General features: G+C 43.4%; 1 protein-coding gene across 1 annotated transcript in view; it reads right to left on the reverse strand.

Annotated features, from left to right (window-relative positions):
• The window catches only part of Dennd11 (DENN domain containing 11), a 44,147-nt gene extending 23,637 nt beyond the window's left edge, over nt 1-20,510 (reverse strand). The window contains exons 1-3 of the mRNA XM_004851296.3: nt 20,228-20,510; nt 5,394-5,493; nt 4,112-4,270 (exon numbers count right to left, since the gene is read on the reverse strand). Of these exons, the coding sequence (XP_004851353.1) occupies nt 4,112-4,270; nt 5,394-5,493; nt 20,228-20,495 (527 nt within the window). The 5' untranslated portion in view covers nt 20,496-20,510. The remainder of the gene's footprint in view (nt 1-4,111; nt 4,271-5,393; nt 5,494-20,227) is intronic.
• Nucleotides 20,511-25,659: the final 5,149 nt, after the last annotated feature.

The raw sequence follows: 25,659 nt of genomic DNA on the forward strand, positions 1-25,659 counted from the left end.
CACGCCACTCGTGTGAAATACTTGTTCATGGTACTCAGGGAAACATGATTTATAAAAGCAATGGACTGGAAAGAACCAAATGTCTGTCAGTAATGGACTTGATAAATAAAGCACTGTTCGTCTACAGAGGGCATAGAATATGACTGTAGAAAACAAAGAAGTCCTCTCAATGTAGCCATGTAAGATAGTGTCCCACACCACTGGGTGAAAAAGGCAAGGTGCAAACATTCATAACACATTACCTTCTATATGAAAGCAGGAGGAGAAAAATGCATGCTTGTATTGTGTATACACACACACACACACACACACACACACTTTGGGAAACATGAGAAATTAACAGTGATGACTGAGATTGTGAGATAGGTAGGCCAACGATGTGATAACTTTTCATTTTATGCCAGTGGTGGAGACTGCTGCTTTGTATTCCTTTAGTAATAGAATCTTCCAAAGTTTAGATGGTCACATGTTCTCTCAGCTACAGACTACCTTTCCCAGACTCCCTTGCTGCTAGATGTGGCTAGTAATCAAGAATGGGCAAACAACTGTGACCAGATACTTCTGTGTTCAAGTTCTGAGATTTCCCTTTCTTGCTGGTTAGAATACAGATGATAACAGTGAGTCAGCTTTTACCATGTGGCTGAGCACATCACTCTAGGAAATGGCATAAGACAGAATGACTTGGAGCCCATAATGACTAGTGCAACAGTCACCACCCACACTGGCATGCTTCTCTACCTCTAGGACTGTCATACTAGAAAAGTTGTTCTTGTGTCTTATTTGAGCCAGTTTTGGGGGTCTGCTCTTTATTACAGTAACTTAGGCTGTATTTTACCTGAGTAGAAGATGGTACCTAAAAATAAGTTACTGTATCAAAAACCGCACTGTGTCATTGGCTTAGAAGCCAAAGGAGGAGGGCAATGGAAAAAAATAACTACCACAGACTGGAAAGATGTCTTGTTAAATTGCAGTGAAAACATTTGCTAAAACTTCAGTAAGTTGCAAGACAGACCCTGTATCACTTGAACTTGTAGCCTTGGGAGAAGCAGTTGGAAACAGAATGCTGACATATGCTGACTGCCTCTTGCTGCTCTTACAGTAGTGGGGTACAGGAGGAAAACAGTTGGCCAGCTTCAGCTTACTAAGGGCAGTGAGTTCTAAATTTTACAATAATAAAAATCAACTGAGGCTCCAATAATTTGGAACCCTGTGGGACTAGAAAAGCCAATGCTTCTGTACCTAAAAAGCAGGAGATAAGAGTCTCTCTTCATGCACTGGTGAAAGTTTCTAGTTAAGTATTCTTGGGGAACCAAGGGAGTCAGCCTTTTTGTAAAGATCAAATTTAGAGTATTGCCTCCTAGTAGTTGCCAACATGAGGGAATGGGGGGATGAGTCAAGAATAGAGACCAGTAAGTAATTTAGAACCCACTAACTTAGAAACCATGACCTAGAAGGGATCTTTGGGAGTTGAGACCTGGAAATGATGGCAGTAACAAGGAGAAGCCAATTTTTGAAGGACATATATTGTCATATGCCTGGCCTATAAAAGCCTGTGGCCTTCGAAGTCCTGAAGAAACCACTAGACCCACAACTCACTCCAGCAGAAGTGTGTTCGGAAGCTGTGCAGCTTCAAGAAGGGCCTGTTCTCCTGGGACTCTGCAGATGTGGCTCTGGAGGAAGACATAGAAAGAGCCTCTTAAACAGCAAATCTAGGAGCCACAGAGGAAAATGAACAAGGGGCTCTATGCTGCAGCACCCAGGTTTAGCCAGGAGCAAACTGCTCTGCCAGGACAAGGAGTCTTTACAACCCACACTCAACAGAATTTCATTATTGCAAGCAACTAATGACTGCTTCTATCTGCCCCTCTCCCTTTTTCCGAAGAGCAGCTTGCACTGTGGCTCCTACTCTACCTTCTGTATGGCATTCAAGAGGTAAGAAGTGTAGGACTTGTCCCTTGTTCTATGGGTCTTCAGAGTAAGAAGAGCCATCCCCTGGTCTAATGCAAAGGACTGCTGCATGTCACACAGGAATCCTGGACTTCAACCTGGCAGCAGCAGCAGAATACAACTCCCTTGCCTCCCCTGCTGTGGGAAGAGACACACACAGATTCCTGGGTGGCCTCTGCAGAAGCAGAGGTGATTTTCTCCCTAAAAATCCATTTTTTCTCTTCTTCCTGCTTATAACCCAAACCCTAAAATTTTATATGTTCCCAGAGTCACCTATGGAGCTACCACATTTCCTAGTCTACTTTCCTGGTAGGTGTGTCTTTGTGATTGAGAATTTGACAAGTGATGAATGCAATTTCCATTCTTTCCCCTTCCCTGTAGGGTGGAATGCAGATGTGATAGTGGTGATCATTTGGACAGTAACAACTCAGAATACAATACACTTTAGGGTGTGAGGGAATAAGAGAAGAGGGAGGGCCCTGAACAATCAGATGAACAGAGCAGGCGACCCATCCCAACAACCTGCCTAACTCTATAGACTACATGACAAAAAATCTTCTATCTTATTTGAGCCATTTATTTTTCAGCCTCCCTTTACTACTGTTTAGTCAGAACTTTAATATAATACTTCCTTGATGTTTAGGCTTTTGAACCACGAGAATGTACTATTTGGAAAATTAATTTTTCTTAAAGGAGTAATTTTTTTAAAGTGTCAGGATTTCAATAAAAATATTCTTTTTAAAAATTTTACATAATGTCACTTCTGAAACACAAATTGAAGAAATAGTTCAAGTACCAAAAAAGATGTATAAGTGAAGGTGTTTGCCACGGCTCCAAAAGGTAGAGAAGCAGCTAACAACAACAATGTAGAGAGACTTGCTAAAGCTAGGCTTGGTGACGCATGCCTGTAATCCTGGCACTCTGACTGAGGCAGGAGCATCCCAAGTTCAAGGCCAGCTTGGGCAACTTAGTGAAATCCCATCTCAAAATTAAAAAAAAAAATTTTAAATGGGTTGGGGATATAGCTCAATGCAAAGGCTCTAGGTTCAATCCCTGGTCCTAAGAGAAACGAAACATGCTAAATGCTAGTCAGAGGGCATAACCATGTAAACTTATGGGACACCAAGTTTCTCTTATCTCTACAGGTACAACTATGTCAAATATATTTCATTAAAATAGCCTATTTGAAGAAGGAAATTTTCATAAATTATTAGTCCTATTTATGTAGCAAAGTTAGTTCATTCTAGAATATACTGCTATTGACAATGGATGTCTAAGTATTAATATTTGAAAGGATTTTATCCTTTTGTACTTTTATGTAAATTTTAAAATAATGCTTTTTCTACAATTTCATGTTCTTTCAAAGATGATAATCAAGACAGATTACATGTTATAAAAACTTTAATGATAAATTTTTAAAGTATGGGCTACAAAACTGTATATATAGTACCAATGCTGTGTGTGTGTGTGTTTTGAAATAGTGTCTCACTTCTTTCGCGGGATGGCTTCAAACTTCTGGGCTCAAGCACTACCATACCTGGCTATCAAATATATTTTTTCAAAGTACACAGACATACATCTCAGAAAAGAAGTAAATGTGCTAAGTGCTTCCAGAATTAAAGACAGATTTCCTCCCTCACAATCTGAAGTGTAAGTAGGCTACTTGCATAATAAAAAAAAAATACAGTAACTATAGTTTTGTTGTTTCTGTTAAAGATGCTCTTCCTATTACCCCAAATATTGAATGATTAGGCATTAAAGTTTAGTCCACCTGCCCATTTGGGACAAGGAGGCAATTACTGAGGCTTAGGGTCACGAAAGAGCATGTACATGTCAACACATTCTTTAACAAAAGTGCTGACGATATTAATATAAACTGAAAGCACAACGTGCCCCAGCATTCATAGTAGATGAAGTATTTCACAGCCTGTTGGCTAAAAGGAAGGACACCACTGGAGGCCTGACCCATCGCCAAGGGTGTGCTTAGAGAAGGCCCTGTGGTCCTGGCACCCAGCTGCTCTCAGTGGACTCCATACATACATACATACACATACACACACATACACACACACACGCACACACACACGCACACACACGCGCACACACGCGCGCCAGCTGGCCAGTCCTGCTGCCGCCCGTACACATGAGTGTGGAAGCCACGTACCGAACCTGGTTCTCCAAGAAGTGCATGTACCGGTAGAGCAGGGTGTAGGAAGGAGAGAGGATACCCACAGACTTCATCCGGGCACCGCGCTCCAGCTCGCTTTCCACGGGCATGTTGGCGAAGCAGGCCAGGCCAAAGAAGGGTCCCTTTCGAAAATAGCTAAAATACACCAAACAGGTACTGGGCTTGAAATCAAGAAGAAAAATTGTGTTGTATTTTTCTTTAAAATGCAATCCCTCAAAAAAAAAACCCCAAACTACCCCCAAATTAAATGTATGCAGAGCTCTAAGTAACAAAGCTCTGCCTTAGAGCAAACCCACTGAACCTCAGAGGAGGCAGGCAAGGCTGAGGGCCACCCTGCTGGAGTCAGGACCTGGGGTCTGGCAAGCTTGCCACCCAACTGCCCATGACCACGGGCCCAGTCCTCCTCTCCTCCTCTCCTCCACCACAGCTTATGGCAAGGATGGTCAGGGTCAGAGCCAGAACCGAGGCCGCTCCAGAACCAGTAGTCTGTTTTCTTAGCAAAAACCATGTTCTTCTCTCACTTCCTGAGCTCTGATATTTTTTTTCTACATAGCTGTCATCTTGTTTCCTTCTCCTTTTTCCCACTTGTATCTGTCACGGTTTCAGTCCAATAAGGAAGCTAAAGCTACCAAATTAGCCATTTTCCCCTCCTCACAAAACTTACAAGGGACCAATTATACAGGACTCCAAACTGGCCTTAAAGTTGGAACTTCATGGTGGCACACACCTGCAATTTCAGAACTCTGGGAGGCTGAGGCAGGAGGATCTCAAGTTAAAGCCCAGCCTGGGCAACTCAGTGATTTAGTGAGATCTTGTCTTAAAATTTAAAAAAGAAGGTGGGGCTGGGGAGCTAGCTCAATGTAAAGGCTCAACCCCGCAGTACTGAACCAAAAATTTAAAAAGTGGGAACTTCAAGTTTTAGTACACAGATGTCCTCAACCACAATGTGCTACAACTCCACTCTTTCATTAAAACCAAACTTCAAATGAGGCCCATATAATTTCTCAGCAAGTGAGAGAAGCTTTATGGCAAGAATTCTTAGGTGTTCTGAGTCATGAAGTCCACTGAGAACTTGACGGAAGCTAGAGATCTTCTTGCTAGAAAATTGATACAAACATGAAACTACACTGTATTTTCAGAGCATCTGCACACACTACCTGAAGAGCCCTCTGATGAGAGCTCTTATGCCCTGGAAAAAGTATGGGGAGTAGGAGTGAAAGGAAATGGTCCAAGAGGCCTTGGGTTTGGAAGTACTTACATGAAATCAGACTGAATTTTATGGGACCCACTGGCCATAGACTTGAACTCAACGCCTTCAAGGTCAATATCTTGAGGTAAGCACCATTCCACCATGTTTCCTATGGGAAAGGGAGGATATAAATTTAAAATAAAAAAGAAAGGATTGAGTACTTAGCACATGCAGCTTCTCAAAAGATGTGTTACTGACTCAGCCTATACTGGACCGTGGAGATGTTCACAGGTTCAGCTCACTCTTCCCCCAGGGAGTCACTCCAGACAGCAGGAGACAGGGAGGGAAGGAACCTCCTGCTGTGTTCAAATACACGGCCGTCTCCTCCAGGCGGCTGATCTGGTTCGGCCATTCTCCCCAGCCACTTCCAAATCTTCCTCCCACAGCCTCACTTCTCTAAATATTTTCTTCATCTTATCTCATACTCTTTCCTTGTCACTTGAGCTCTGTATTTCCAACTCACCTTTTTACAGCCACTAATAACTTTGACAAGTCCCAAAATTCTATTAAAAAAATTCTTATTGTCATTTGCCTCTATAAAGTATTTGCTGAATCCTCAAATATTTCTCCTCCTTTTCCTTGATTTCCCTGACGGGATACTATTTTGGATCTCTTCCTACTGCCCTGATCAGTGCAGTTTTGCTTCCTCCCTCTCTCTCATCAAACACAGGCATTCTTCAAGGGTCAACAATCTTTGCTGCCAGAATCTGGAGACTCAGTCACTGATCACTGAGTTTTTACTGAGCTAGATGTTGGAGATATGAAGTAAAAGAAAACATAATCCTTGATCACAAAGAGATTTCAGTCCAAAGATAAACAAGAAGCTACAGAAAGAGAGCAGCAATTATAACTCAAGGGAGTGCTTGTGGATATAATTCAAGGTGAATGCTAGGCAGATCCAAGGTAAGGTAAGATAGAATTTTAGGAGGCAGCAATAGGCATCCTCCAGACTGAGGGAATTCGAGGACTGCACAAATAGCTATGTAACCTAGAGGTGGTTGAGAACTCTAAGGAATAGTCCCTACTGTTTTCATGCAAATTCAAAAAATTCAAAACTGAACACTAAGCTACTTGAAAGATTTTATTTCTCAGCAAACTTATTAACATCCCAGAATCCTAATTGTCCAGACACTAAAAATACCATCCATAATCCCAGCCCAGAGGGCTTTCAGATAATTGTTCAGAGCATCAGAGAATACAGTACACAGTCCAGTCTCAGGATACAGCAGACACCTAGAGGATTATCCAACCCACACATGACAGTCCAAGGGACTTCCAAATGGTTTCTTTTCAAGAGAAGAATCATAATTCCAACCAATTTATTAATTCATTAAAATAAAGAACATGAAGAGGGAGATTAAAATTTCATTTAAAAAGCCAGAACAACCTTGTGTTTGTCAGTTAAAGAGAAGAAAAAGTACTCAGAGAGGTAAGCGTGGAAATAAAGGCTGAGCTTTGAAAGCATCAAGTTCCCCCCACATTCCTGTATTTCTCCCTTACCATCCATGTCCCTTACTACCACAGTCCTGAGGGGTTTTCCCTGTGGAATGTACCAGGACAGCTAGGGACATTATAAAGGTTCTGGGGGCCTACTCTGGGTCCACAGCATTACATTGTCCCCTGCCCAGCACACGGGTGGCTCTCTGTGCCAGAGATGAGAGCCCATGAGTTGTCCTCTGCATACATGGTCCTATCCCCTCACACTGGCAACACAGGATGAGGACAGAGGAAGGACAGCCTGGGGCAGCACCATGATGGCCCTCCACAGGCTTTGCTTTTCTCTCGTTTCCAATGCCTGGTTTACTCAGCCCATTCCTTACAGGGTTCAAGCAGCTATAACTTAGTTTCTTTCCCCCAACCTAGCCTCTCCATGACTACTCAACAGCTTGGAAAAACTTGAATTGACTTAAACTTCCTATTGCATCATAACCAGTAAGGAGTACAAATTGCAACTACACAACTCATTGAATTTTCCCCAAGTGGATATGCCTGTGTAGCTGACCCCCAGATCAGGAAGCAGAGCGTGATTTGGTCATTAGAGGCCCCCTCAGTGCCCTCCAGGGCATTTATCCTCTCTGAAGAAGAACCAGGACTCCAAATTCATGTACTGTAAATTAGCTATTTTGCCAATTTTGAAATACCTATAAATACAACCATAGTTTTTGTCTTTTGCTCAATGTTTTTGTAAGATTCATCCATGTTGATGCAAGTAGCATCAATTTGTCCATCAATTATCTCTATCATCATCATGTAGCAATTTATTTACCTACTTTACTGTTGATGCCTTGCTGCAAACAGTTCTGTACTAATCACCTGGTAGATACATGTGTGGTGGCTTTACAACGCACAGGCCAGTAGCTAAGCTGAATCACACTCTCAGAATTCACTTCCCTGTACATTTCCAGCTGAGATTCAGATGGTGGAAGTGGAGCAGCAGCCAGTTTGTGTCTGTATCTGGAAGGTGCATGCAGGAGCACTGCTGCTCAGCCACAAGCTCACCAGAGTGAGGGGCAGCAGCCCCACCTGCTGAGGCTGGAGCCGTCTTTGCCTGGACCCTCCTTTGGCTTCTCTGACTGCTGAGATGGGTATACTCAATTCCATAATGAAGGACACCAGCTTCTGCTATAGGACACCCACAACACAAAAACCGGAGGCAGTGACACATTGATCCAGGGCTCCTGTTCATCTTATGATTCCAGCTTCTTCCCAGCTTGCCTCTTCCTCCATAACTGTCTGCCAAGCAGACTGAGCTCCACCAACAGATATAAAGACAACAGCCTATACACTGTCTCACCAGCTCCTACAATGACATAACATCAAGTCTGTGCAACAACTACAGCCCCTGATTGTTCCGTTTCTCTGTCTGAACCTTGACTCACAATATGCACACATTTCTGCTGACTACATCATTAGGTTCAGAACAGCTTTAAAAACATTTGCATCACTGCAAAGGAATCAGCAGTGATTCTAAAGCTAATGAGGAGTCTGCAAAAAAAGGGCAATAAATACAACACTGTGAAAAGGGTATTTTGGCTAAATTACTTTAGGTTAAACAAAGATGGATACATGCCTTTACTCTAGGACTTGTCAGAGCCATTGATATACCACTCAGTATTGAGAATCTAGATGAGATCAGCATATCGTTTAATGTTTCCCCAAAGCATCTGGTCAATACACTGTTTTCATAGAGCACCTTAAGGCAGTAATTTTATAGAAAGCTTTTTTTTTATATAGAACTGCTGGGATATCTGGGCTGCAGGTTGCTTCTGAATACACTCTCTTCTCTTCTTACATAGAATACAACTTACTATTTTTAGCTTGGTATATGGCCTTCCAAATAAAGCCTGTGTTTCTCAGTACCTTCCTGCATGCAGGTATGGCTTCATGAATAAATTCCAGCCAGTGAGGTGTGGACAGAAGAGAGGTGTATCATTTCCAGCATGTGGGCAAAAGCAAAGGAGCATGTTGCTCTTTTCTCCACCCTCCTTCCTGGAGGTGCTGACATATGGAGGGAATGATAGAGCCATAAGCCACCACAAACCCGGGACCCAGGCAAAATTAGAGACAGTAGAATAATCAGTGGGGAGGAAAGATGAATACGTGGAGCACAGGGGATTTTGGGGATCCGACCTTAGATAGTATTATAACCCTTAGGCAGCTATGTCCTGACTGTCACATGAAAAAGAAACCCTGTCTTGTGTAGCCACAGTTAGTTTGGATCTTTCACATTCATGGGCAAACTCATGTCTATTCAATGCTGCTGACCTAGAGGATAAAGTCCTCATTCCTTGGTCTGGTTCTCAGAACCCTGCTCCTTACTCCTCTGTGCCTGGTCAGTCCTTGCTGCACAGAAATAGAAAGAGTTGATAACATCCTGTCTGTCGTGTCTTTCACCTGTAAATGGACACAAACCCCTCTGGGCTGGAAAGAATGCCCATCAGGAGCAGGATGGTGAATCATGGGCCTGGGCACAGGCTCCAGAACACCACTCTGGAAAGTTATCTTCATCCCTCCAGATACATTTCCACTCACATACTCTTTGAATGCAACTGTGCCCTTTATTGTAATGTCTTAGATGTCTGTCTTCCCAGAAGTCTGTGAACTTCTGAAAATCAGGCCCTTTGGTTGTCTTCAGATCCCAATATGACACAGTGCACAGGACAGAAAGGGCATTAAAAAACAAAAAGCAAAAAAAAAGCTTTGGTAAGGACAGGTAGTTGATGAATCAGTGCTAACTGCCCTAGGTGTGGCAATGATACTGTAGTTTTATAAGGAGATTTATTCTCAAATATTTAGGAGTGTGGTCTTATATGTACAATTCACTTTTAAATGGGTCAGGAAAAACGTATATCTGTATCTGAATCTGCATATAATCAGTTCCACTCCTACTTGCTGAATTTGAGTCAATACAACCTACATATTAGGAAACAGCATGAACACAAAGAATTTCGAATTTGCTTATGGTATAGATTCAATGCAATTCCAATCAAAATTTCGTTATTTAGTGGATGTTGACCAAATTAATTCTAAGGCTCATATGGAAAAGAAAATGACCCAAAACTTGGCAACACAATTCTGAAGGTTATAGTCGGAGAATAAACAATATCCTACTTCAAGACGTACAATAAAACTACATAATCAGGACAGTATGATATTGGAGAAATATCAGCAAATATAGCTATGAAACAGAATAGAGCCCAGAAAGAGACCCACACAAATAATCTACTCATCTTTGAAGGAACAAAGGCCATACATTGAAGAAAAGACTGTCTTTCCAACAAAGGATGCCAGAACAAGTGAACATCCACATGCCAAACAAAAGAATCTGGACAGACCTTACACTCTTCACAAAATTTATTCAATATGAATAGATTCAACCATAAAATGCAAAATTACAAAATTTCTAGGTGGTAACACAGAGAAAATCTTGTGTCTAGCAGTGAGTGTTTTTTTGTTTTGTTTTGTTTTTGGTACCAGAGATTGAACTCGGGATCTTGCACTTGCGAGGCAGGCGGTGGAACCACTGAGCTAAATCTCCGGCCCAATAGTTTTTAGATACAGCATTAAAAGTAATTCATGAAAGAAAAACTGTCAAGCTAAATTTCACTAAAATTAAAAAGTTCTGGAGCTGAGCATGGTAGTACATGCCTGTAATCCTAGCACTCAGGTTGCTGAGGAAGGAGGATCATGAGATTGAGGTCACGCTGTGTACAATGAGACCCTGTTTCAAAAATTCAATAACTGGGCTGGGGATTTAGCTCAGTGGTTCCACCACCTGCCTAGCAAGCACAAGGTCCCAAGTTCGATCCCCATTAAAAAACAAAAAACAAAAAATTCAATAATTGGGCCAGGGATTTATCTCAGTGGCACCTTGCCTGCCTCGCAAACGCAAGCTATCCCCGGTACTACAAATAATAATAATAATAATAATAATAAAAATAATAATAATAAAACAATAAGATTAAATTTTTAAAAGCTTATGATCCTGAAAGACATTAAGAGAATCAAAAGGAAAGCCACGGGCTAGGAGAAAATATTTGCAAAACACATACTTCATAAGTGACTGTTGGTCAAAACATACAAAGAATTCCTAGAACTCCACAAATAGAGAATGAACAGTTATGGTTTACATCTAAAATGTCCTCCCAAAGTCTCACATGTTCAGGGTGGGACATTCTGAAGGTAAGTGGGTCATGGGGGCACTATACTCATCAGTGGAATAATCCAATGATAGATTCATAGCTGAAATGTGTTGTTAGGAGGTGGGTCACAGGTGGGTGTGACCTGGAAGGGTGTGTTCTTATCTCCAGTTCTCCCTTTCACCCTCTCTGTTTCTGGCTGCCAGGGGTTTGGCAGCTTTCCTCAGCCATGGGCTTCCGCCATGCTGTTTCTGCCTTGGAGCCAGCCAGCTGTAGACTGACCCACAGAAACTATGAGCCCAAGTAAATGTGAGACGTTAATATGGGAAACTCTGTTTGTGGGAGAAGGTATATGGGAACCCTCTGTACTTTCTGCTCAGTTTTTCTGTATGCCTCAAGCTGCTCTAAAAAAAAAAAAATCCCAAACTTCATCAATAAAAAATAATTGATGAATTTACCTAGGCTAATTGCCCTAGGGTGGTAATATTATAGCTGTATTTTTAAAAACTTCTTATTCTTAGGCACTTCATTCAGAAGTATTTAGAAATGAAAAGTCATGGCAACTTACTGCCAAATAGTTCAGCCAAAAAAAAAAGAAAGAATATATGGTACACAGGCCTGCTATAATACTTGCTGAATGTTCCAAAGCAATTAATATATTAAAGAACAATTTCATCAGTGAAAATTTCAAATCCACCTACACATGACATGGATATGAGAAACCCAGTTGAATGTGGGAATCCATACCCAGCCAAATCAAGCCACGAAGGAATACATAAAATGCAACCATCTTGAACATCTACCTGCTGGCCATGGTCACTACTGGTGTTGTGAGCCATTCCTACACACCTCTACTGTAACAACTGATTTCAGACACCCTTTTCTCCACTGTTTCATTGTAACTCACAAACTCCACCCTCCTGACACTCACCGGGTCTAAGAAGAGGTTACATCTTTATTTATCATTTAGGTATTTCTTAATCATTTAACATATGCCAAACTATCCTAGCATTTTTATTAGGTTTCTATTTTTTCCCACTGTGTCACTGACAAACCTTTTTGAGGCCTGGGCCTAGCACCCTATTTTTCTCATGAGCTCTGAGATTTTTTTTTTGGTACCGGGGATTGAACTCAGGATCTTGTACTTGCAAGGCAGGCATGGTGCCACTGAGCTAAATCCCCAGCCCTAACTCTGAGATTTTTAACACATGATTTTTCACATCAGAGATTTCTGGAACAAGTATTTCATGTTACAGAGGAACTGACTGTATAAGGATCAAGCCAATATGATAAAATGTCAACAGATGGGGATTCTACATGAAAAATATACAGGTTCTCACTGTACTCTTCTTTCAATTTTTCTGAGGTTTAACAAATTTCAACAAATCACAGAAATAATTTAAATAGCAGAGATATGAAAAAAATATAAGGAAAGCATAATTGAAAGAATATACCATAGCAATGAAGAGCTACCATGACTTGAGGTCTCCCTCAATAGGAATATTACAAATTGGAAACCAATTTATATATGGAACTTGTAGAGGAAAGTGATAAAAGGAAAGTGATTTTGCATAAATAGTGACATTTATGGGAAGCCATTTCACGTCCCTGACAATGAATGCTGCCTATCCCAGGCTCAGTGTTCACATTCCATGTGCTGAGGTTTTCCAAATATCCTCCTGTATTAATAAGAACTTAGCCAAGGAGCCAGAGCCTGGAAGGATTCAATAAGTAAGAGTGGTCATCAAACAGAGGCGCTGCCTTTGCCCCCTACCTTGCTCTCCTTCCAGCTCCATGCCCTCCCTCTTCTTGGGCCATACCTAGGGCCTATCACAGGCACCCATGGGCCCTGTCCAGCCTCCTCTGCAAGGAGGATCTGTGAGGAGTTCACACAACCAGAGGCACAAATGCAGTGACCTACTCTTGGACATTCAGCTGGTTGTTCGATAAATATTGGTGGAGCATAAGTTGGTAGCACAGCACCAGGTGCTGAGCTTGATCTAGGGATGATACAGGGGAAATAGATATAACTCCCAACCTGTTAGAGGTCAGATACGCTTGAGTTCGTGTTTTCTAAAATCAAAGAATGAATTCTAGGAACAACGGAGGTTAAGAGTAGGAAATATTTATTGAGGGACAAGACGGAACCCAGAAGTGGGTTGTCCACGAGCCCACTTCTCAAAGTTTTATAGAGCAAAATCACAAGATGGGCATAAGGTGGGTCAAAACAACGGTCAACCAATAAGATTACAAGTATAGTTGCTTAGGTAATATTGATCCAATGGAGAAGCAAGTCACATAGCAAATGTACAGGGAAAGAGCTTTTCCTGGAAAGGAAGGGTCAGGCAGTCTTGGTTCCTCACCCAAGGTGACTGATGTCTATTTTGAATATCAATCATTATTGTTTAGTCCTTGGGGAGGTGTGTAGGTGTAGTCATTTCATCTTTATCTTGAGGCCTGGTCTTCAAAGAATGTACCTCAGCCTCCAGCCACAGTTGTAATGTGTTCTTATTTTCTGCACTGACTTCTTTGAAGTCTTCTATCCCTGTCTGACTGCCTGTAATGTGTCTATTTAACTTATCCATCTATAATAAGTTCATGAAAAGAGCAAACATGTCCCTGTTTAAAGGAACCTGAACTAGGAGGCCATGGGGCTGGCAGCTGTTACCAGGGGAACCCAGAGGGCTATGAATGCACAGTGGTCTGAACTCTGCCCACCACTGCTCCAAAGGTCGGTCCACTTGCAGGGCCTTCAGCACTGGGGTTTTAGGATCTCCAAGGCTGGGAGAAACATAGGCTGACCCATCTACATACATGCAAGGCTGCCTCTGTCTTCCAACTCCACTGCTGAAATGTGCAATGACCTTACCCTTGGCATGCTGGAATTTATTACCCACCATTTCCTAAGGAACAGACTATGGCTGCTGCTACTGCTGCCTATTAAATGCATCTCAAAATATTTAGAGAAAGCAGTGATCCAAAACAATCTCTGTCTAATGGGAAATACATGCAGTATTTCTTCCTCTTCCTGCCTCTGTAGGGTGGCCCCAGTCAAGCACTTCCTCTTGAGGTCATTCTGTACTAAGTGGTGACTGCCCCAGCTTGACATCCTCTTACAGCTCCTTCTGCCTAGAGTGCAGGAAGCTCTGCCCCAGTCTGCTCCTCTAACATGCACCTTGCTTTTACATCAGCTTCCTCCCATCATCCACATGCATACCAGAAAGTAAAAGAGAATCCTGTTTCAGGCATGAAAGCAAGAATCCTGGTCTCCACAACACATTTCTTTCTATAATCATCTCTACAAGGGTCACCAAATTCCAGAGATGGAAGAAACTTCAACAGACTACTTGGTCCAAAACCCAACCACTCCATATCTATTGACTTTTGGACCTAATGAGTAAGACAGAAGAAATAAAGCTAGGTAGAAGGGAGACAAGGAAATCAAAATTTTAAAAACTGTACTTTAAAGAAAAGCTGCAGCCTCATAATACTTACTGGTTTACTTTCTTTTCTTCTCCCAAAAAAGCAAACCTGGGCAATTCCCTGCCCATTCCCTTTTACTTGCAAATGGTCTTTGGCCCATAAATGGACCACCCTTTGGGGGTTTCCCATGGCAACAGATCATTATCCTACTGGGGTGGGCCACCCTCTCCCACCCACTAAAACTAAGACTGAGACCAAGACTATAGATTATCGAATTGTACAGATTTCCACCGCCAAAAACATCAAACATCCCCAGTTCCCTGCTGTATGGTGCCTCATTTCTCTGAGCACCCACACTCTGCTCTGGAATGTGTTCCATATCTACCTCTAATAAATCCTCCTCGTGCCTCTGTTACTGAGGTGTCCTGAAAGGGACCTGCATACTTATGTTAAAGGGGTGGATTAAGTTCCTTGTTTCAGCCTCAGGGACCCTCAGACCCAGCCTGTGACATTAAGTGCTCTGAACCAATCTTAAAATCTACCCAGGATGAGAGCATAACGAAAGCAAAGGGAGGAGGATTGTCAGTATAAACAGCCCTGAGACAGGCAGAAATTAATCCTGTGATGTCAAGTCAGCCATATGTCAATCCATGGCTGATTTCCAATGCACCAACTTTACATACAACAACAAGCCTTCTGGTTCTCAGATCCCATCTAATTTTCCAGTGGGCAGTGTATGTGGGGGGTGGAGGGGTATGGGGAACAAACACACACACACACACACAACTCTGACTTTACCAGACTTCACAGCTCTCTGCACTCTGTCCTTATGACAGAGAAGACTGCTGGTTAGGCCCCTGAAGCCAGTCGTTTAGCACAGCCCCTGGCACAGAGTGGGCACACAATAAATGCTGGACACTATGAACCACTGAATTCACAGCAGAAGGCCACTAAGTGACTTTGCCCTGAAAACCACAAGCAGATGAGTCACCAACAGCCCAGGAGAGTCCGCCAGTGTGAAATTAATCAAGTCAACCACAATTGTGTTCAGATCAACCACAACTGTTTTTCACTGACATCTGATGGAAACACAGAGAAAGCACTGTGACAGTTAATCCTAGCTTGCAACTTCCTTGTTGGATACCAGAACTGGTTTTCCCTTTGCTTCCTGGTGAGTTGGGCTGCTTTTTGCATTTCTAAACTTTCCATTCCCATTCCACTTTATCTCTCACCCCCCACTCCAATGCTGGAGCCATTTATTATCTGAAGAGAGTCAGCTAACCTGGGCAGCACTCCAATTTATGCCCCAGGCACCAGATCTAGCCTAATCTACTGTGCCTTTCCATCACTCTGCTGTTAAAAGAGACACTTACATTCCTTTGAATATACTGGGAATTGGTGCAGATTAAAATTAGTGTGTGATTGATTTTAAATATACCCATTTGACATAAGCATAGGAGCATTCAGATGCACTAAATTAAATAGGTGTTTAGACATAATTTGGGCATGACTAGAGACTGTGGGAAACAGGTGGTAATTTACTACTACTCAGGAATGAGAAGTAGATCAAAAACCTCACCAAGTGATACCACCTGTTCCAATCAGAGGAATTTCAGCCAGATGCCTACAAAAAACCTGGGTGAAACCCAGCAATGTGAATCTCTTTTAAAGAAACAGTGTACAGTGGACCCTTTATGTATGAATTTGATGGGTTCCTGAGGGCTGTTTGTAACTCAAGTTGGTTGTAAGTCAATACAGCTGAGCTCTGGATGTTTACCTGGGTACACAGTATAGATAACAAGACGCAGATGAATCTTCCATTAACCTAATTAACCCAAGTTGTTTGAATGTCAGGCCGGTCGTAACTTGAGGGTCCACTGTAAAAAAGGTAGACTTCTAGGTGACCAGTTACTGCAGGGCCAAAGCTTCATCAGCCTCAGGCCTACACACAGTCCTCAGTTACACTGGGGAGAGAGCTCCTGCTACTAGCATGGGGAGGAGGGGAGATTTCTAAGAGTGACAATACTTTTTCCCTTAATAAAGAAAATTTTGTTAGAAACCCAAAGAGCAAAAATTAAAATTAAAACCAGGGCCTAAATCGTGGGCCTGAAAAAGGAATATTCTGGCTGCCAACCTCCTCCACCGGGCATGCAGAATTAGTATCTGGGCCTGCTTTCAACAGCAGCTTTGTAGTGCAGATGGCCAGCACCACCATCCCACAGCTCCCTGCTCCAGATAAATACTGTGTGTGTGCGTACATGTATGTGCATGAGCACACACATGCATCTCACCTCACCTTGAACCTGAAGCCCTTAGCCTTCATGTAAATTTGTAGATTCAACAAATATAAGTCATGAGCCATGAGTCTAATGAAAATAATCTTTATGCCTGTACCTTCTGTGATTTTTCCTAAAGATGCCCACCCCAGCTCCAAAACTTGGACCTGTATTTATAAGTATAAAATAATTATTCTTTTATTCCCATTCATCAGCTGACTAATCACTGAGCCTGGCCCAACACACACACACACACACCCTAAAAAGACCCACTCTTCCCTCGAATTCCCTCTTGCTTGTACTTCCTCACACATGTGCTGCCAGGTTGGATTCTCTTTTCCTCATTCACTCTCTCCATTCCCCCCTCTGTCTCCCACGAGTTTGTATACAAGGCCACAAAACCCACACTGAATGAAAAGATACATGAAATGCCCATGGCCTGGACAGCATTTGACTGGAGCAAGAGAGCTCCAAGAATGCAAACTATGGAAACTGAATCTAGACCAGTCCCTCCTACCTGTGATTTCTGTGATACGTTCTGATTTTAGAAAAGCAGAATTTGTTATACTACTTTTGGTAACGGACTAGGAAAAGGCTACCTTATGGATGGGCCAATGCTAAAAAGGAACACGTAGCAGAAATGCTCACAGAGAATAGTGAAGACCCTGGACAAAAATCAGATTGTCCTGGTCCCTGTGATGTCCTCTCCTCTGCTCTTTAATTCCACTTCCTCAACCACCACAGGAGCTCACCACGTGCTCTCCCAAGCCCTTGTCCTAGTACCAACCTCTGGGGCCTGAGGAACTCAGCAGAAGTCATTCACTCATCTACTTCTTAAAAGATGTCATAATTTTAATTAATATATGTACTATCAGAATATTTTTACAAGATGCAAAGTGTCATTTAGGACTGAGATAGAAGAGAGAGAGGTAAGAGACAATACAAGTAAGACAAGTAAGAGACAAGAGACAGGTAAGTTTGTGGACAGAGAACTGCTTTTCCAAAAAACCAACTGAATTTAACAGGGCTCACACATGCACACACGCCTCTCTCTTCCCCTCTCTAGTCCCTGGATAAGTAATGATGAGCTGTTAGGAAGCAGAAGTTCAGGAAGTCCAGTGCACTAGAAAGACAACTGAAGTCATGTATTTACTGGCCAGTTAATGCAGTAATACCTTGATACTCAACTGCTTTGAAACTCATCCAGTTTGGTACTCAAAGCTTTCTGAAGAGAAAATTTTGTCCCAGTACTTGGCATTTGATACTTGAGGTGCAAGCTAAAACTTACTGGTGTTGATTGTCTTGTTCCTTACTACCCTTGCCAGCCTAAACTATTTGCTTGGTACTTGTGGTTTTTGGTACTCCTCGAATACTGCCAGGGACCAGTTAATGATAAGCATGGAGGTCCCACTGTATTTCCAAATGTTTACTCATCTTTGGCACATTTCCCCATGTATAAATTGGGTATACATGATCATCAAATTACAGAGGGCTTAGAATTAAATCAAACAGGATTAAAGTAAAATGCCTGCACTAAATGTTACAGTACTGATTACAGGCCCTCCTTTCCACACTAGTTAGTCCAAAAACCATTACTCTTACACTCTCCGAATACACAATCCCACAAAACTATGCTCACTGGCAGTGACTGATAAGGCACAGGTGAGGGTTCTAGCTTCTAGGTACTCTCATCATTTGATCGAGATATCAATTATCAACTGATTCCAAGAACTGATCAACAATCATTTTATCAGCTCCACTTGTGTTTAGTGTAAGATTTTTTTTTTCTTTCCCTCTTCCCTCCCTAGACCCTTACCACTGACTCTTAGTCCATTAATGTTCCCTTTCCATTTCTTCAGTTGCTCTTAAATACTTCCCATAGTGTATCTTACCCTCCCATGTCTGCAGACTATGGAGTAGAGCATAAGGAATATAATCAGTTACAAAGTATCTGTTTTCACATCAAAGGGTACTTTGGTATTTTAGCATCAAGGGGTCCTCTGGCCAAAAAAGATCATTATTCAAGTTACTGGTATCCCCAAACCCCCATCATATGTGAGTCAACCAGTAAGTGTGATGAGAATTTAAAAAAAAAATCTGGGCCTGGTGGTGCATGCCTGTAATCCCAGCTCTCTGGGACCCTGAAACAGGAGGATGCCAAATTCAAGGGCAGCCTGGGCAACTTAATGAGGCCCTCCTTGTCTCAAAAATCAAAAAGGGTTGGTCAGTGTGAAGGTCCTAGATTCAATGCCCAGTATGGAGCAGGGGAGGTGATATCAGTTCGCATTACACGCACAAGCGGTCAACGCTATTTCAGGAAGCTTTAGTTTCGGTTGCAATGTTCCTACCATATAAGAATTAATTTCATATGGGGAGTCTGGCAAAGTTTGAAAGCCGTTAGAATGGGGTAAAGGAATAGACAGGATTCACAAAGGCCTGACTCTTCCTCCCCACAAACCACGTCACGGGAGAACTTTGGCCCGGTGAGTCTCGCCTCTGCCTGAGCCCCGCAGGCTCAGAACCCTTGAATAAAGTTCAGTAACCTGGCCTGGATGTGTCATCCTGTGAATCATTATCCGATTCCCTTCTCCAGATCCTACCCCTTTTTTCTCCCATTCCATCCCTACCTTCCATCCTACCCAGGACCAGGAGGGAATTCCCAGAGAGAAGCAAACGCTTCCGCCAGGAGTGGACGCTCTACACTCCAGCATTTCCACGGGGATGGACAGAGACACCTGAGCCAAGACGCCCGCCTAGCGCACTTCCACCTTCCATTCCGTGCTGCCCAACAGCTCTCGGCAGGAGCCGCTCTCCCCAGCTGTAGGGACTCTCTGAAAGGCAAATCCACGTACTCAGTTTTCAGCCTCCACGGCCTCTCTCACCATCGCCTTGCACAGCCCCTTACTGAGTGGCTGGGCGAAAACACCACGTAAGATAACCTTGTACTTCTCCAAACATCCCAGAAAGAGCGCCTGGCGGAGGACGCTTCTCCTCTCCTCCCCCTCCATTCCCAACGCTGCCCGAATTCAGTCCTCAAAACACGACGGTCCGGGAAAGTGAACTTGGCCGCTAGGACGGAGACACCTGGGTGGGGGCGAGGGCGAGCGGACGGGGAGCGCAGGACGCAGTTTTAGGAGGCTTTCGCCCGAGGCTTGCCTCCTAAGTAGAAAACCTAGTTGAGTAAGAAAAGAAAGAAAACAAAGCCAACGAACCAGGAGCCACAACCTGGCTCCCCTACGCCTGGAGCAGAGCAGAAAATACTGTGGGAGTGCAGCGTGACCCGGGGGAACCGCGGGGCGGGAACAAAGCCCCGGAGGCCGCTGCGTGGGGGGCGCGCCCGGACCCCCGGACCCGCTGGGCTCCGTGGAACCGAGGCAGGGCCGCGGGCCATGGGATGCAGGTGCGCGGGTGCCGGGGCGCGCGCAGCAGGTCCCACCCCGCGCCCCCCACCAAGCCTGGAGGTGGCCGGACCCTCTCCCGCCCTCGGTCCCGCCGCAGCTCTCACCAGAGCGTGGATCGAAGGTGACCACAAACACAGCCACCACCTGGTCCTCCTCCACGTCGCCCAGCTCCGGATGCCCGGGTTGCAATAGCACCTCGGGGGGAGCCGGTTCCCCGGGCTCCCGCCTCCGCGGCGGCTCCGCGGCCGACCGCGCGCCTCCGCCGCCGGCCCGGGCCCGGCCTCCAGCCTGCAGCTCCGGGCCCTGCGGCGGGGACACGGCGGGGCCCTCGGCCCAGCGCAGCAGCGGCGCCGCGTCTCCCTGCTCCACCATGGCGAAGCGAGGAGGAGCCGCGGGCGCGGGGGCGGGGCGCTGCGGACCGGGCCCTCCCTTTGCCTCCTCTCTTCCTCTGGCCCCGAAGTCGGCACCTGCCCCTCACGCCGCCGGAGGGGTCTTTCTCCCCGGGAGACCGAGATGGGCTCCGCCACCCGCTTGCCGGCCCGGAAGCCTCCGAAGTGCATCTGTGTGCTTAGGAGCTCGGTGCAGGGAGCGCGGTGCAGACGCGCATCCTGGGGTCCGTCCACCTGCGCGTGGGCTGAGACACCTTCCCACCCAGGACTTCGAGGTCTAACTGTTCCGCTGTACATTTTTATACGTCACCATTATTTTTATTAAAGTCCCGTGGTCACAAGGACCGCGACACATGTATTATATAACCCTGCATGGGTGGCAAAAGCAGCTTCTAAGTAGAAAAGGGAAGCAGAGGAGCCCTGGCTACTCAGATGTTTGGAACATACACGTGAATGAGGGCTGCAAAGGGCAACAGGATGGGATTTAGGAACTTTTCTCTCCATAGAGCAAGCTGATTGGGGTGGAGATTATGCGTTTACTTCCTGGTATATATACAACTTGAGGGTCCGAACCTGGGAAGTGCTGGGGCTTTTGCTGGAGCACCCTTGGGAGTCAATCTGGTGGCTAAGTAACTTTCAGAGCAAATACGAATGAAAAATAGGAATAGCCATTAAAACAAATGATGAAGTGGCAAAAGAATGGTTCAGGTGCACCATTAGTCTGAAGTTGAGGGGCGCCCCTGTTTGCCGTTCTCAGAAGGACCCAGTGGGTTTCTGTTAGGTGTTGCTCCAGGGGCCTTTATGAAGATGTGTCCCACATGCCAGGGGTGTGTCCCAAGGAGATAATCAATGATGACTTTCCAGGGCTCTTGCTTTCAGTCCAGAATCTATAACAATAAAGCATTTCACTCTAAAATATAGGAAGTGCTTTCATTATTTGCATATTTAGTTCATCCTGACCCCTACCCACCAAGGGCAAATGACCTCCTATTTCCCGCCCTGTGGAGTGCAAAGATTGTCACTAAATGGAAGGGGAGTCCTAGGCATTCCAGGGCCAGGGCACTGGCTCATTCAAGTGCTATACACAAACTCTTCAGGCCTACCAAAGCCTGCTACTTCAGAAGGCCAGCCAAAGCTGTGTTGAGGCGTTCACAATTTTATCTATAAATGTATAGCAGGGATTCATATAAAATCCTTAACAACTTCCAAAGCCATCAGCTCAGGACAAATGGACTTTCAGCCCTGAAGGACTTCCTTTATTGATTTTTGTGGAAGTATCTCCTCCCTCCCAGATGCTCCAGTATCTCCTAGTTTTAACACCCTCAGGTTATACGAATATCAGGAAATAAAATACTGGTCTCCATCCCAATTTGCTTTATTTGGAGAACAGTAAAATTGGCAAACCCTAACCCCACAGCTTTTTTTCAGCCTTGTGTATACTGTATATTCTAGCTCATCAACCAATATGCCCATTTTTATATTCCCAGTGCCTTGCATAATAAGTGCTCAATAAATATTTGTTAAAGAAAAATGAAAGTAGAGACTGATAACTGTACAACAAGCTGTCTTGCTAGGCTTTACCTAGTATCTTACACACAGTTGGAGCCTAAAAAATGTCGATGATGGCAGTGACACCTCCCTTAGCACATACATTCACAGTCTGAAAGAGGCTTTCTCCTGACATTCAAATTTATCTTCTCTGTCGACAGAATTTCACAAGATGCTAGCAAGGAAGTGAATTGAATTTAGCTACTAGAACCACTCTGCCGAGGAGCAAGTATGGAGGCCAAGAAGGCAGGAAAGGTGACCACATTTGGAGACCCTAGGATGATGTAATATTTCAAAATGAGTTCACCTAGAACATGGTATGTCTGAGTTTTTAAATAAATTTATTTTACTTTCCAAAATACTAAAAAATCTGCATTATGTAAACTAAGAGCAGAAAAGTGTTTTGACCTATAATCTTAACACTCAGATGACTGCTATTAAGATTTTCCTGGGCTGGGGATTTAGCTCAGTGGTTCCGGCGCCTGCCTTGCAAGAGCAAGGTCCCGAGTTCGATCCCCGTTACCGAAAAAAAAAAAAAAAAGATTTTCCTTATCCTAGTTCATCAATTCTAAGATGCAAAACCTTCCAGTCTTTAACATTGCTATGGTGACTTGTGGTTACATCTAGTTCTTATATAGATTTGGGGTTGCCTTTGTCAGTCATCTGGAAGAACCACCAACCTGAGGGTATTTTGACTTAAATTCTCTGCTTGACATTCTTTGGGCAATGCTGGTACTGTGAATTCAAATGCAAGCTAGCTTGAACACTGGCTTGCAGTTCAAGTTGGTGGCTACATTTTTCCCCCCTCCTAGTGACAAAGTTGACACAAGGCAAGCTTCCTTATGTGGTCTTCTCTGTGTGGGAGGTTTGTTTGCCACTGTTTTATATGGGATATCCGATTGGACTTCTCATCTTGGACAATTTTTATTCTTAGTGGCATGTAAATGTAACAGTGTATCTTAAAACAGATGATAGGTTAAGTGTTTTTCTTTTCCATGCTTACAAACTAAAGTCATGTATATCAAGTGTGTGTTCTTTTTCCGTTAATGTCAGAATGTGAACATTTTGCCATCCTTCTAGAAACTTTTTATATGCATCATCTTTCATTTTTATGGTTTCCATTAGATAGATCTTGAGTTTACTTAATCATCTCACTGTCAGATAGTTAAGTCTTTGGCTTTTTGTTGTTGTGACTACAGTTTTGACCATTTCATTCTTACTGAGCCTACTGACCATATAGCATTGGGACGGCTGTGAAGAAGACAGAAATGTCCCTTTGAATCAGGCTCACAGCCCAGCACAGAAAGCAGCTACCAGCCCAGAAATGAAATCTGGAATGAGAGGAGACAGGCAAGGCGAATGCAATAGGCCATTCGGGCTGCTGACTTTGGATTTTGCTGGAGGTAGCAATACCAACTTAAAGTGCATTCATATTATTTAGGCTCTTGATTGTTTTATGTTTGGTGATTTAATCTAATTATGTTTTCAAATATATGTTGGTGATGTGTGGTTTCTCTTCAGTACACTGTCCATTTAATTTCTTAACCTACTTAATATTTATATTGAGATATATCTATATATGTATATATTTGAAGTGGTTTCCAATGGGGCAGCCCCATCAAACATATAATACAGTATCGCTATTTTTTCAGATTCTGAATGACTCAATCTTAATTCATTCCTAATGTGATAGAACTTCACTTTATTACGTTCAAGGTTTTTTAGTTTTAGTTTTATGGCTTTAGTTTTATACTTTTGCGTGGAAAACAGTCTACCCCAAGGGTGAATAAAAGTTTCCACCTGCTGTGATATCAATTGGAATAGGTAGATTTTCCTGCTTCTGTCCTTCCTGCCTTGTCTCTAAGGCCTCAGAACCAAGGTTTGTCAGAGTGGAGACTGGGAGCTCCCTCATTACTGGGCTGTGTGTCTGCAAGAGGTGAGCTTCTCTGAAGTACATGGTTTAAAGACACAGATAAGACCTGAAATGCAAAGTTGGTTGTCTTCTTACACATCTCACCTTGGAGATCTTTGACCACCCACCTGGAAGCAACTCCTTTACTATAAGCAAAGCGTTAAGACTTAAAAAAAAAAAGATGAAATTCTGAATATTTTGGACAAAACTGAGATTTTTTAATATATCTTCTCAAATCCACCCACAAATGATTTATTGAAATCCACTATGCAGCAGGCATTAGTGGACAAAACTTCCCCTTTTGCTGCAGTTGCCACAAATTACGTGGACTTCCAGTTAACACATCATCTCATCTCCATCGGGAATCTTATGCCTAGGTTGCATGCCTGTGGTTTTTAACATGCACTGAAGCAGGGAGGAAATTTTCTGTGATGTAAAGTGGCTAAGAATGAAGAAAAGAATAAAGTATGACAGCAAAAATGGTGACACTGGACTCCCTTGGGTCATCAAGATCAGCACCAGCCCAATCCTCATTGCTGTATTTTCCACACCCAGACTATCTGTTCCATATTTGTTATTTACCTTTCTTATCCTAAAGCCATGGCTACAGTCACTATCTCATTATTCCAAGTGGCATTACAAAGAAAAGTGAATGGTGTGCATTTCCAACAGAATTACTGCTGATAACACAAGATCTAAACCATAGCATTGACACAGTTCCTCCGTAGGGAAACAAGGTAGCCACACAAATGAGTAACCGACAAATACTGCAAGCAAGAGAGGAAAGGCAGGAAATGAGGGTCAAAAAGATAACCTGGTCTTCCTGAGTAATAATCAATCACCCCCTGCACCCTGCTTCCAGGCCCGTGATACAGTCAGTATTTCAGGTCAGATCCTACTCTATTGAGAGCAAAGCCAGCCCCTCACTGAACTAGAGAGGCAGGGATGACAAGCTATGAAATGTGAGGGGAAACTGATTAACAGCAAGGCTAAGGAATCCTGTTGCCTAGCCCTCATCTGTGAAACAAACAAACAAAAAGCCCTCCAAAATCCCACCTCATTTCTGGGTCCAAAATTTCAGTTGATAATTTTTTTTTTACTGGTAACCTGCAAGTCTTACCTTTCCTTTGATGATTCCTTTTCTTGGCCCCTGGGGGATGATCAACTTTTAACAAAGGCGAGCATGCTACAAATATATTACCCCTGAGTAAGGCAAAGTCCTAACAAAGAGCACACAATAAAGGATGGATAGAGGTATACAGGGGATAGATGTCTTAAAAATGGGAAGGGGTCCTGGAGACTAAGGGCCAGAGGAGAGGGAGAGAGGAAGAGGAAATAAGTAGAATAAAGATATGCCATGTACAGGAACCGAATAACCTCAATGAATGTAAACATTTTATGTCATAAGCGTGAGCTAAGATTAATAATAACAAGAATGAAAATGGGGAAAGGGGATTTAGAGGAGGAGGGAGGGAAAAAGGAGGGAAGAGGAAGGAGATTAAAAAGAGAATTAAGCTGTATTATGTACATGTAACCACTTGCAACTTTGACTGTAAACTGCATGTATTACAAACATGAACTAAGAAAAAGAATTACCTGGGACAGTTTGTGTGGGTGAGAGGGGGAAGGGAAAGTCTCACAGCTGAGCCTACTTACAAAGGTGGAGCATGAAAAGAATTTTAGCTGA

Source organism: Heterocephalus glaber, unplaced genomic scaffold (assembly GCF_053883595.1).
Source record: "Heterocephalus glaber isolate CG9 unplaced genomic scaffold, H.glaber_assembly_v1.0 deba00000621, whole genome shotgun sequence".
NCBI lineage: Eukaryota > Metazoa > Chordata > Mammalia > Rodentia > Bathyergidae > Heterocephalus > Heterocephalus glaber.